The sequence below is a fragment of the Salvelinus sp. IW2-2015 genome, linkage group LG1, assembly GCF_002910315.2.
Source record: "Salvelinus sp. IW2-2015 linkage group LG1, ASM291031v2, whole genome shotgun sequence".
Taxonomy (NCBI): domain Eukaryota; kingdom Metazoa; phylum Chordata; class Actinopteri; order Salmoniformes; family Salmonidae; genus Salvelinus; species Salvelinus sp. IW2-2015.
In genome coordinates this window covers 10,609,856-10,623,625 of record NC_036838.1, presented here as the reverse complement: position 1 = coordinate 10,623,625, position 13,770 = coordinate 10,609,856, and the positions used below count along the sequence as shown (strand labels likewise).

Here is a 13,770-nt window from a genome sequence, read left to right as displayed (position 1 = left end):
TATTAATGATGGCTACCATCATACCATTCGATATCAATACATTTATTTCAAATAAAGCACTCTGGACTTTCATGGTTGCTATATTTAAAAATGGGAATATCGTATTTTGAATCTAATGCTGCCATCAACTTTATATACATCACAGAAGACTGAAATATTTTTCTTGCCATCTTTATGTAATACATGTATCACTAGCTACTTTGAACTATGCCACTTTATGTTTATATACCCTACATTACTCATCTCATATGTATATACTGTACTCTATACCATCTACTGCATCTAGCCTATGCCGTTCTGTACCATCACTCATTCATATATCTTTATGTACATATTCTTTATCGCTTTACACTTGTGTGTATAAGGTAGTTAAAGTAAAGTAAAGTATAAAGTAGTTGTGGAATTGTTAGGTTAGATTACTCGTTGGTTATTACTGCATTGTCGGAACTAGAAGCACAAGCATTTCGCTACACTCGCATTAACATCTGCTAACCATGTGTATGTGGCAAATACTATTTGATTTGATTTGATTTGAAATATAACAAAAAATATGAATAACATTCCACCCATGAGGTCAAAGGGGGCGCTTTTGGTCATTGACTGCAGGAAAGGGATACCCTGAATGATTGTGGTATATTTGATAGAAAACGATCTGGTAGAAGTGAGTCTCGGGTTTTACCAGAAGATGGCACTGTGTGTCTTGATTAGTTTGTCCTTAGGCAGCAGCAAAACATTGTTGGCTAATTCACTTTGAGTGGGGAAACACTGTTGTCTCCATTTCCCTATAATGTAATTTCTATTATGACAAAATGCCATTGTCATTCAGTTTCTCACTTTTCACATATCTATAATTGGGTTTAAATCCTTGACATATTTGGAAAATGTGATTAAACCAAGAGATAGCCATTGTGTACTATTGCTCTGTTTGTCTACCTATGCACCATGTTTAGGCAGCCAATCGAGAGTATAGCGTGATAAATCAGGCTGAAATCTTACTGAAAATATCCCCATAGTTCTGCCCTTATACAATGGTTCCATTCCAGGTCATCTTTTCTGCAGTCATGCTGCACAGATGATCAGATCTCACAACCACACTAATATGATACAGCAATCTGCTGTGATGCACAGCATGACTGCATAAAGACGACTTGGAACGCCATCTACGATATGTAATTCCACCTCTCAGTGAAGTTTACCCCAGGTACAGAACTAGAATCAGCTTTCCCTCCCCCAACCACAAACCATTATAAAGGGGAAAATGCTAAACTGACCCAAGATCAGCATCTAGGGGCAACTTCACCCTACACCTAATACAGCCCTGCTGTCCTAACTGAATGTAGCATGTATGTGAACATGTCTCTCTCTGTCTGTGATTGCAGGGCTTCATCAGAAGCCACTGATGAGGAAGTATAATCGGTGAAAAGGTCAAAGGTGAAAGGTCAGGATGACGACAGTAGCCGCGGATTATGAGCACATGGAGATCACGCAGCAGTACAGCAGCAGCGACACGGTCAACAACCGCTGGGATGATGAGTGGGACAACGAGAACAGCTCAGCTCGCCTGTTCGAGCGCTCGCGCATCAAGGCCCTGGCAGGTGAGTGAGGCGGAGAGGAGTTAGTGCCAAGAATGATAACCCCTGTTGTTGGCATTGCATTCACTTAATCTCATAGAATAGCAATGGTCGTATGATGATGTACACTTGGACTTCGGTTGAAATACTATTCAAAATAGTGGAGCTGTGCTTGCCTGATGCAATGAAACCAACAAAAACGATGGCAAAAGTGCAAACCCCACCCACCTGGCACTCCAGGCAGGCAAAGCAAACGCTCAAGGTAGATGTTGGTGGACAGATACAGGACGATAGGGAAGAAGCCTCTTTGAAACTGCCCGGCAACCACATCATTAATTTGTATATAGATCAATGTGTGTTGAGAAATTCAACTGAGAAAATAAGAAATGATAATTTGGTGCAATTATTGTTGGTGGATTGACATGACATTTGGTAATAGTAGAATGGTTGTGACTTTCTATCATTGAGCTGTTTTAAATGAGAGATTAGGTACAAAATCCCCATGGCAAAGTCACCTAGGCTTACTGGAACAGAGAGAGTTTCATTAGGTAAATGCATGCGCAGAACCAGCAGCCAACCCTGCAATTGAGCAAAATGTTTTGACAAGAGAGAAAAAATGATCAAAAATAGAAATGAGAAAGTGTTCCTTGGTTTCTCTTCTTGCTGGCCGGAGACCGCAAGCTGTTTTGAGAACTCGGGGGGAAAAAAAGCCCTTGGCATTCCGATGAGCATCCTGCTTCTCACATGACTGTGTTTTCCTGCATTCCTGCCCAGCGGAGCATACGCCTCTCCCCCAACTCCACTTGCTGCAGTCAAGAGTGTCTTCAATGGCTGCATGAACACGTACCTACTAGAGGCCCTTCCAATCCAAACTAGTAACCAGGCGCCCTGGGTTGAATCAAAAACGGGTCATTCTGCTATTAAACTTTGTTCTGCAATAAAACTTTGTAAAATGAGAATGAAGTCAACGGCATATGAATTCAAGACGTTTGATTGAAGAGGGCCCGCTTGATGTTTACAGTAACGGTGTTGCATCTGAGAATCATCTCGCCCCATATGACTCAAACAGAAGGGGACATCATTACATTCCCAGTGGCTTGGTAACTCTGTAACCACCCCTGCCCACACACACACACGCCCACACGAGAAGCCAACATACTCTGTTAAAGTTGCAATATGCAGAAATCGCTCCGCCATTTCCTGTTGCTAAAGCTCTAATAGTTCGGCTGATTTCAGTTTATGTGACAAAATAAGCTAGTATAGTGTAGAGAATCATTGTAGCTTAGTTTAAAGGTAGGCTAGGCCTATGAAGCGCTGTCCGACTGGTAAAATATTATGAGGTCTAGTGAAAATTACATTAGTTTAAGCCTACCTTTGACTGAAAGATGTCAGGCAGCTTGTTGACCCTTTTATCTCCCGTTTATCTCCCGTTGCACCTGCTATCGGGGGAATTTGAGAAGGCTGTGGCTGTTTATACTTCATGATAACCCACTTATTGTGGTGACTGTCACAGGCTAGCGGAGATTCAGCACAATGGATAGCGCAGTTGATCAATTGTCTGCGAATCTGACCAGTAGCCAATCGTACGCCCTCCTTTGTTAATGCAACATTGTGCTTTTTTTTGTGAAAATGTTTATTTCCTCGAGCGCTTTTGTGGTCAAAGTGTATCAGCCGTTTTGTGATTAGCAACAGTTTATATTTGAGCCTCTGCCAGTGCCACACATTAGTGGAGATTTGAATGTGAGAGGGAGATTGAGATTGGACATTGTCTACCGTAGCTACGTCTATCACGATCGTCGTATGGTGGAAGAGAGGACCAAGGCGCAGCGTGGAATGAATACATATTTAATTAACGAAGACGAAGAACACTTTACAAACTTAACAAAACAACAAACCGACGAACATGAAGCTATATAAACAATGTGCATACATGCAACATAGACATAGACAATCACCCACAAACTACCTAATGAATATGGCTGCCTAAATATGGTTCCCAATCAGAGACAACGATAGACAGCTGTCTCTAATTGAGAACCAATCTAGGCAACCATAGACATACATACACCTAGACTAGACACTGCCCCATAAACATACAAAACCCCTAGACAATACAAAACACATACATCCCCCATGTCACACCCTGACCTAACTAAAATAATAAAGAAAACAAAGATAACTAAGGCCAGGGCGTGACAACGTCTGACTGGCGGGCGGCTCTGGCGGCTCCTGACTGGCGGGCGGCTCCTGACTGACGGACGGCTCTAGCGGCTCAGGACAGACGGGCGGCTTTGACGGCTCAGGACAGATGGGCGGCTCTGACGGCTCCGGACAGACGGGCGGCTCAGACGGCGCCGGGCAGATGGGCGGCGCAGGCGGCTCTGGGCAGACGGACAGCTCAGACGGCGCTGGGCAGACGGACAGCTCAGACGGTGCTGGGCAGACGGCAGACTCTGGCCTGCTGAGGCGCACAGTAGGCCTGGTGCGTGGTGCCGGAACTGGTGGTACCGGGCTAAGGACACGCACCTCAAGGCTAGTGCGGGGAGCAGCAACAGGGCGTACAGGGCTCTGGAGACGCACAGGAGGCTTGGTGCGTGGTGCCGGAACTGGTGGTATCGGGCTGGAGACACGCACCACAGGGCGAGTGCGTGGAGGAGGAACAGGGCTCTTGAGACGCACTGGAAGCCTGGTGCGTGGTGTTGGCACTGGTGGTACTGGGCTGGGGCGAGGAGGTGGCACCGGATAGACCGGACCGTGAAGGCGTACTGGAGCTCTTGAGCACCGAGCCTGCCCAACCTTACCTGGTTGAATGCTCCCCGTAGCCAGGCCAGTGCGGSGAGGTGGAATAYCCCGCACTGMGCTGTGCTGGCYAACSGGGGACACCATGCGTAAGGTTGGTGCCATGTACACCGGCCCGAGGAGACGCACTGGAGACCAGATGCGTTGAGCCGGCTTCATGGCACCTGGCTCGATGCCCACTCTAGCCCGGCCGATACGAGGAGCTGGGAATTACCGCACCGGGCTATGCACACGTACAGGAGACACCGTGCGCTCTTCCGCATAACACGGTGTCTGCCCGTACTCTCGCTCTCCACGGTAAGCACGGGGAGTTGGCGCAGGTTTCCTACCTGACTTTGCCACACTCCCCGAGAGCCCCCCCCAAGAAATTTTTGGGGCTGCCTCTCTGGCTTCCAGCCGCGCTTCCGTGCTGCCTCCTCATACCACCGCCTCTCGGCTTTAGCTGCCTCCAGCTCTTCACGAGGGCGGCGATATTCTCCAGATTGTGCCCAGGGTCCTCCCCCGTCCAGAATTTCCTCCCAAGTCCATGAGTCCTGCGATCGCTGCTGCTGCCTTTTACCATGCTGCTTGGTCCTTTGTTGGTGGGTGATTCTATCACGATCGTCGTATGGTGGAAGAGAGGACCAAGGCGCAGCGTGAAATGAATACATATTTAATTAACGAAGACGAAGAACACTTTACAAACTAAACAAAACAACAAACCGACGAACGTGAAGCTATATAAACAATTGCATACATGCAACATAGACATAGACAATCACCCACGAACTACCTAATGAATATGGCTGCCTAAATATGGTTCCCAATCAGAGACTATGATAGACAACGCGTCTATAATTGAGAACCAATCTAGGCAACCATAGACATACATACACCTAGACTAGACACTGCCCCATAAACATACAAAACCCCTAGACAATGCAAAACACATACATCCCCCATGTCACACCCTCACCTAACTAAAATAATAAAGAAAACAAAGATAACTAAGGCCAGGGCGTGACAACGTCGAGATGTCGTAGTAGGCAATTCAATATATAGAAGCCATGCAAGTAGCCTAAGGAATGTTTTCTATTGGGGACTTGAGAAGGCATAAATATTTATTATAATTTAACGGTTTCTCAACATTGTTTGTCCCAGGAAACAAGAATGGGTTTGGGTGGGAAATCTCAGGAAATCTCACTAGCCCTGTTCCCTGCTATTAAACCCTAAGTAAGCCTTGGACAATTAAACCTTGTCCGAGCCAGAAGAGTACATAGGGCAGGAGCCTATATCTCTTGGTCCAGTAGCGTGAGACAGCTTGATTTAAAAGTATACCCCATGGACAGGACGCTAGTCTGTTGCAAGGCCTTACCCCCAATCCTTAAAGCTATAATGCTAAGTGCCAAGCAGAGAGGGATGTTTTTTTAATTTTTATGTAGTCTTTGATATGACTCGGCTGGGGATTGATCTTCCTACCTTCCAATTTCAGGGCGTTCAACAGTAGTGGAAAAAGTACTAAATTGACCTTAAAATATAGAAAGTTACTCATGTAAAAGGGAAAGTCATCCAGTAAAATACTACTTGAGTAGTAAGTCTAAAATTATTTGGTTCTAAATATACTTAAGTATCAAAAGTAAATGTAATTGTTAAAATATTAAGTATCAAAAGTAAAAGTATATTTAATTTCAAATTCCTTATATTAAGCAAAGCAGATGGCACCAGTTTCTTGTTTTCTTTAGGAATGTAGTGAAGTAAAAATAAAAGTTGTCAAAAATATAAATAGTAAAGTAGAGTACAGATACCCGAAAAAACGACATAAGTAGTACGTTAAAGTATTTTTACTTAAGTTCTTTTGTTGGTAAGCTTTCAAACTCACCTCTTATGACCAATGTCCACAAGCAAGCATTGCTTCGCCTAGCAACGCTAGCTTCTCCCAGAGTGGCTTACCATTTGGGTGCTAGCAAGCCGACAGCATGCTAGGTAGTGCTAGGTATCAACAGCCAATCCAGTAGGGGCTATAAACTATAGTGAGCTTCGATTGATCAACCACGCCACCACATTGCCGGACATTTGCATAAAATTGAGCTTTCCCCGACTTAAGTCCCACCCTTTTCACGCTCTGTTTGACAAGCTTTTCTCGTCTTACTAACTTCCAAAAATGGATGGTCTCCATCATTTTGTCAGAGGCCATCGCTGAAGGGGATATTGCCGGTTATACACGCTGCTTGCTGGGCAAGTTTTCCATCCTGTTTGATAAGTGGAGCCAGTAACACTTTACATTGAGTTGCTCTTATACTTGTGCAGTAACACTGTAATTACACCAATATCAACGTTGGATTAACGTGTTGTTACAATGGACTTCAATAATTGCATTTGAAATACATAGTAATGGAGTTTAGCTGTTTGTTTTGTAATACTGCTCAACTTCATTTCTTTGCAATCACTAAGGTATTAAAATATTACACAATTATTTTGTAACAACAATGTTGTGACTGTAGTAATTGCAGGGTTACTACACAGGTATAAGAGCAACTTAATGTAAAGTATTACTTTGAAGCCAGATTGGAATCTACACACCTTAAGTGAGGGTCTTTATTTTAATTATTGATTAGACACGTAGAATAACTGATGTGAACACATGGGGAAGTGTAAAGCAGTGGATTGTGGGTAAATTATTTGGTATTTGGTATTTTGTTAAGACTCCCATTAGCTGTTGCGAAAGCAGCAGCTACTTTTCACACACACACACACACAACACACACACACACACACACACACACACACACACACACACACACACACACACACACACACACACACACACACACACACACACACACACACACGCTATCTTAATTTGACCCTGCTTCTCTGTGACAACAGAGTGATCAAATTAAGATAGGAGACCTGCATACAGATGCTGTATGCTATTTCAAGGTAAGTCAGCATAGCAAGGTTTCTTTTGGTGCATACATTTTCCACTCACTGCAAATCTGGCCATTCTCCATGAATTGTTCTGACTTCATTCTTTGTAGCATCATGTGAAACTTGAGAAGAGGCTACTTCATGAGCTCAGTGAAGGCCCTATTGTTTCACATCCAACTAAAATAAAAGCATATCTACATTAACTTTGCCACAAGGAAAAGGAATGGATGACTGTGTCATTTTGATGAACAACTCAATTTGACATTTTAAAGAGATTTCACTCAAGTTTTTGGTATTTTCAATTTGTCTGATTATCACAGAGGTTGACCATCACACAAACCCACCCAGAAACCCACAACCCTATGTCACCACCCTATTTCCTTTCTCTGTTTCATAGACATTCCTATGAGGTGAGTCATGTGGAAGGACGTGTGTATTTTTCTTGACTAAGAATCTGACTTAAAACCGTGCGTTACAAGTCTAGATGAAAAGGCTTGTATCAAAAGGTTATAGAAGAATAGGGAGGCTGTGGAAGAATAGCCCTTAGGCAGGCTATGGCCTTGTGGATACCTTGTGACCAAACCAAGGAAGTCTTTAATGTCTCGTTTGTTCCATTTACAGTTCACACATTTTTGGGGGCTCTGTACAACTAGGAATGCATATTCATCATGTGTTTTTACCCATTGTATATTTGTTCAAATATACAATAATTTTTTTACCACTCCCGTATGCTTTATTGTGACACAACAAATGTAATATTATTTAACACATAATAATCTAATTTATTTTATGGGAATTCTAGTGTTCCTCAATCAAACTGCCCAAGCACATGAACTACTGGGATCTACATCTAAGGATCTACGTCTAAGGTTGGGCAGACAGACAGACAGGCAGACAGACGGTGTCCTTTCTGGCCTTTTCTCATTCCCTGTGTCCATTGTCGTAATGATTCGATTTGCAAGACTCGTGGTACTGAGATGAGCATGAATTCATAACATCATGAGGAGTAGGTATAAGGCAGCATATCTGTGGCCTCCTCCTTCGCCACAAGGCTTTCTCATGAACAGGAGGAGGACAAATGGGATATTGTTGATGGTGCTGCTATGTAGCAAAAATACTCGGCGGCAGAGAACTCCTGAGACTGCTATGAATATAAGGCTACATGGTTGAGTCAGTGGTTAAATCCAAGGGGGAATCATTGTGGAAAACATTTTGGCAGAGCCTAGTCTTGTATGGTATGGTTTTCATTTGGTTGTATTTACTAGGATTATCTGGACTTTACTAATGATTTTGTTGTGTGTCACCACTTTTTTTAAATTTTTTAATTTTTTAATTATTTGGGGGGTGGGGTGCAGGTACAACATAAGGTTTCATATAATTTCATATTCAGTTCACATCATATTAACCTGTGGGCTGCCACTCAATTTTTTTTATTTTTTATAAAATATACTTAAATACTAAGTATTGATCATTATGATCATATTACAGAGTTAAAAGGTAATAACAAATGTTGTATGTAAAGGAAAATAAACAAAAAGAAGTGAGCCTCCACCCCCAACCTCCCATCCCATCCCCACCAATCCAACATGTCTCCATCCAACGTAAAATATTTCCTTGGTGTTAAATACAGTCTTAACTTAAATGTATAGTATAAATGTAACTTAAATGTATAGTATAAATTGATGGTTCGGATCACGGGATGCCAAGTTCCATATTCTGTTCCAGTTAAAGGGTTGTACAGATTCACTTATCTGTGGACCACACTTTTTTAATGACTAGCTCAGAATATGAACTTTCCAAAAGTTGTTTATACACTGAGTATACTAAACATTAGGAACACCTTCCTAATATTCAGTTGCACCCTCCCCCTCTTTTGCCCTCGGAACAGCCTCCATTCGTCGGGAAATAGACTCTACAAGGTGTCGAAAGCGTTCCACAGGGATGCTGGCCCATGTTGACTCCAATGCTTCCCGCAATTGTGTCAAGTTGGCTGGATGTCCTTTGGGTGGTGAACCATTCTTGATACTCACGGGCAACAGTTGAGCGTGACAAACCCAGCAGCTTTGCAGTTCTTGACACAAACTGGTGTGCCTGGCATCTACTACCATACCCCGTTCAAAGGCACTTACATATTTTGTCTTGACCATTTACCCTCTGAATGGTACACATGCACAATCCATGTCTCAATTGTCTCAAGGCTTAAAAATCCTTCTTAAACCTGTCTCCTCCCCTTCATCTACAGTGATTTGAAGTGGATTTAACAAGTGACATCAATAAAGGACCATGGCTTTAACCTGGATTCACCTGGTCAGTCTAATGTCGTTGAAAGAGCAGGTATTCCTAATGTTTTGTATACTCAGTGTATATTATAGAGATCAGTTATTTTGGGAGCCCAGATAATTTCTTTATAAATCCCAATATTGGATGGTTCGGTAGTTGGGTTTCCCGAGGGATACCATAGGCCAGCATAGGTGACTTAAGTTGTAAATAGACCTATAGAAAAAAGGAGTTGCCTGGTAATGTGTATGTGTCTTTCAATTCTTAGAATGTTCAAAAACCATTACTGTCCATAATATCAGAAAAGGTACGGATTCCACATTTGGACCATTGGGGAGATGCAAAAGGCCGCCCTTATTGCGGAATTTTTTTTGTATGGGCATGCCATTTTGATTCCCAGTTACGTTGTTTATCAGTTTTGCGGCAAATAGAAATTGTGTGAGCAATAATTGGACCCAAGCATAGTTTACATTGTTTAAGGGATTTATCTGTGAAGACCACCTCTTTTGGACGATTTTTGAGTCATTCTATTATTTGATTGACAAATAGATTAATCTTCAAATGATACAGTACCATCTTTAGTCCTAACCAACTCTTATCTGTTGCTATCCTAAGCTCCTACTTTCATAGCCTCAAAGAATCAAACACTAACTGTTATAGAAGGTCTCTCTGCTTAGAGAGAGATCTGTCTGTCCTTGCCCTGGCAATGTTCGCAGAGGTACCTTGACCATTTATGTTTGATTTGTAATCAGAATCCTTTTTGCTTTGTGATGTTCTGCATAGTGGAAACTGGTTGAGTGTGCTCCTCCTTTGTTTGGGAAGCAACCATTCATGAGCCAATATGCGGACTATTCGTCCATTAGGAAGAAAGAGGGGGAGGCTTTCAGTTCACCTCTGAAACAGGACGTTTGTTGGGTCACTTTTTTGACAGGACGTTGGTCGCTCACATAATTTAAAACCTGCATTTATACATTTCTGGAATGGCCAGATTTTTCCTCTGTCTCTAACTGAACAACAATGCTGGGAAATGGGGGGGTTGTATCCTGGCTAGCTTCCCTCTAGCCCCTCCTCTCTTCAGGCTTGGTACGGCCCAACCTCCTTCCTTTTTCTCCCCACTGCTGGGGCCATCATGGAAATGAGGCGGTGACATCATCACTGAGCTCCCAGGCAGTGGCTAGCCACTGACGAAATTACAAACTCCTGTTCCCCTCCCCTCTTTAAACCCATCCCCTCCTCCTCCCAGACTTATGAAAGGTGTGCTGCGTTTGAGAAAAACCCTTTCATTCTCTTTTTTATTGGACACCTATTCCTTCTCCTTCCTTAACTGTCTGCCAGTTGAGGATGAGGTGCAGTGATTTTTTGGGGGGCAATACCACTCTTTAAAAAGCCTGTACTCCTGAATGGGTGAGCAGCTCACAACCAGAGGGAGGGGGGCGTGAGAGGGGGTGGGGTGGAGGCTGCTTTTGAATGGGTTGAGAGGGAAGACAGAACAATCAAGAGAGAAGAAGAAGCATGTTGTGCCCCCTATCTGACACAGATCCTGCTTCTCCACGCCTGTTCCTTCAGTGGCTGCTCTGGGAAGAGTCTCGTCCTTGAGAATATTCCCTCCTTTCCTTACTTTTACTGGATTCTTTTTTGGAGCTTGTGGTGTAGCAAGGTTGGCGGTAGGAGGCTAAAAAAGCCCATTGGATCCCTCTTAACTTCCCTCCGTTTTTCGCCTTGCTGTGCTTGTGTTTTTTTCTGAGGGTCCCAGTTTTAGTTTGGAACTATGGAAGTGGACTGGGAGTTGGGTGGGCAAGATGTACAATACACTGACCCGGACTCTGGTTACCCCGCTCAGGTTGCTTTCAACTACAACATGTTAGAAGGGCGCTTTAAACAGCTTCAAGGTAAGTGAATGATGGAGACTGCAGTCGCCTTTTGTTTATAGGTGTTGCTATGCTATATGCTCTGTCAGCAGATAGACGGCGAGGTCTAGAGAGAGAATTCAGGATCCTCTGTGTTGAATTTGGCAGTTCTTTATCACGGTAATGTTAGTTGGATGAAGAGCATTATATTTCATTGTTGTTCTTTTACTTCTTAGAAAATAAAACAAATTGGGTGTCTTAAACCTATAAGACTGTTAGTGGTGGATATGACACGTTTAGTATGGCAGCACTATGATCTGGCGTAAGGATGACTTTCAGACTGGATTATAAGGCTGTGTCTTTTTTGGATGATAGGAATTTAGTGTTGACAATAAAATACTAAATAGCTGTTTTCGAAGGAGGTCCTCTGTCTACAAACACACAATCCACGATGCTATCTAACTGGCATGCATGCTAGTTCTTGGTGGGTAGTCAGGACAACAATAGCATGAGAGGGGACAGGGAAGGTGGGAGTGGTTGTTTTGTCCAGCCATCCCATGCAAATACACTTTCAAGGAGTCAAATTCTAGGAAATTATAGCGCTTAACAATATGTTTTTAAATAGTTAGCCTTGTGTGTGTTATTTAAAAAAAATATTTTTTATTTTTACAAAACAGGGATAACGGCTTACTATATGTTATATAGCATCACTATTAGTTGTACAGTATGTCATTGTGCTATATTGTGTGATATTGTTTACTATTGTTTAGTACATTTGATACAAAATTACTTATTTTCTAAATACATTTTTGACATTCATTTTCATATTTTCATTATGATGAACCCCAGGCTAGACTGCAATAGAAAAAAAAGGAGAAATGAACATGGTAATGTAACCATTATCATAGTAACATTGTTTTATAGTCCTGCTGTTCTTGTTGACATGTAGATGATTTTTGTTGACATCTTCGTTGGGGTTTCTCTCATCCCAAAGAGAATGTGGTCTTAATATCAGATAATATCAGTCATTAACTCAGTCTCTCTATGAGATATTGTGTCTGAATGCACTATTGTGTTGTTGAATGTGTCTCTTCTATATATTTTATATATAAGTCCCCTTTTCATTAATAGGTCATTACATTTACAGCAAGGGTCAGAATTTGTCCAGTTTTTCTCATTTGAATGGTATAACCTGGCCACAACAACTATGTGGATACGGCTGGATGAATATGTGCCGTTTGTTAATATGTAGCTTTGTGTAGAGTTTACTAACTGCCGAAACCTTGTCCAATGTTGTAAAGCAGCCGGAATGAAAAGGAAGACAGAGAGATAGACTTGAACTTTCACCCTCTGGTCTATTGGCTTTACTCAGTTATAGATGACTGAATTGATAAAACATCACAGAGTCAACTTTATTGATTACTATTCTTGTGTCATGTAGTGCCAGCATGCTTCATAGTATTTATTTTTTAAATTGAGTGAAGATATTACAGAATTTATGGATTGACCTGGTGTGCTGATAATGCTAATTTTAGTGCAACACTTCTACTGTAACAAGTGTTGATAGGGTCTCAAAGTGTAGTCTACAGGATCTAGGAACAGTAACGTTCAACTGAAAATGTCAGACTTACTGTAAGTGGAGTAGGATTACCATTGGTTGTATCACCGTGACCCTTGATTTTTAGCGAGTTAAGTAGTAACCTTGTTCAAGCCCGAACTGCTCATAGGACAGGAGCCTATCTCCTGTTTCTGTAGCGTGAGACAGCTTGATGTACAAGTACACCCCTGGATAGGACGCTAGTCTATCGCATTACCTGATTTTAGGCAGAGCTCTCTGGTTCATAGTTCGTAAATGTGTTATATTTTCAGCATAACAGCGTGGTGTCATTGTGCCAGTGACCTTTTACAAACAGACATGAACTGTGAAAAACATTTAGCAAATAATTTTGTACAGCTGTCCCGTGGCTGTATCAACCGAAAGGAAATTGAAAGTGCATTGTCAGGTCTCATGTATTTTTCTGTTTTAACTAAAACATTTAAGGCTGGTTTCTCTCAGCCAGATGAAGCTTATTCCTGTACTTAAAAGCACTTTTATAATGGAGATTTTCCATTGATCCTTTTCATCCAGGAGTAGGTTTAATCTGGGTCCTTGAAGTGGGGTTTTTAGGTCAATCATTTGCTTTGACAAGTTTGAGCTGGCTTGGTTACACATCCGCCATAGTTGCTAAAGCCGTGCTGGAAAGGGCCGTGTGAAAAGACGATATTCGATCTAACATTGTATGGATTGGGTCGGCACGATAGTGTAAAGAAGTTATTAGATGCACTCCAGTCGCTTCTGTACAAGACTGTAGCTACTTCCCCACACCAAT

The 13,770-nt window shown here is 42.3% G+C and overlaps 1 protein-coding gene across 1 annotated transcript in view; it reads left to right on the top strand.

Annotated features, from left to right (window-relative positions):
* Positions 1 to 13,770, top strand: part of LOC111960755 (spectrin beta chain, non-erythrocytic 1) — a 107,051-nt gene that overhangs the window by 17,272 nt on the left and 76,009 nt on the right. The window contains exons 2-5 of the mRNA XM_070442916.1: positions 1,380 to 1,595; positions 1,838 to 1,843; positions 4,880 to 4,935; positions 11,395 to 11,443. Of these exons, the coding sequence (XP_070299017.1) occupies positions 1,445 to 1,595; positions 1,838 to 1,843; positions 4,880 to 4,935; positions 11,395 to 11,443 (262 nt within the window). The 5' untranslated portion in view covers positions 1,380 to 1,444. The remainder of the gene's footprint in view (positions 1 to 1,379; positions 1,596 to 1,837; positions 1,844 to 4,879; positions 4,936 to 11,394; positions 11,444 to 13,770) is intronic.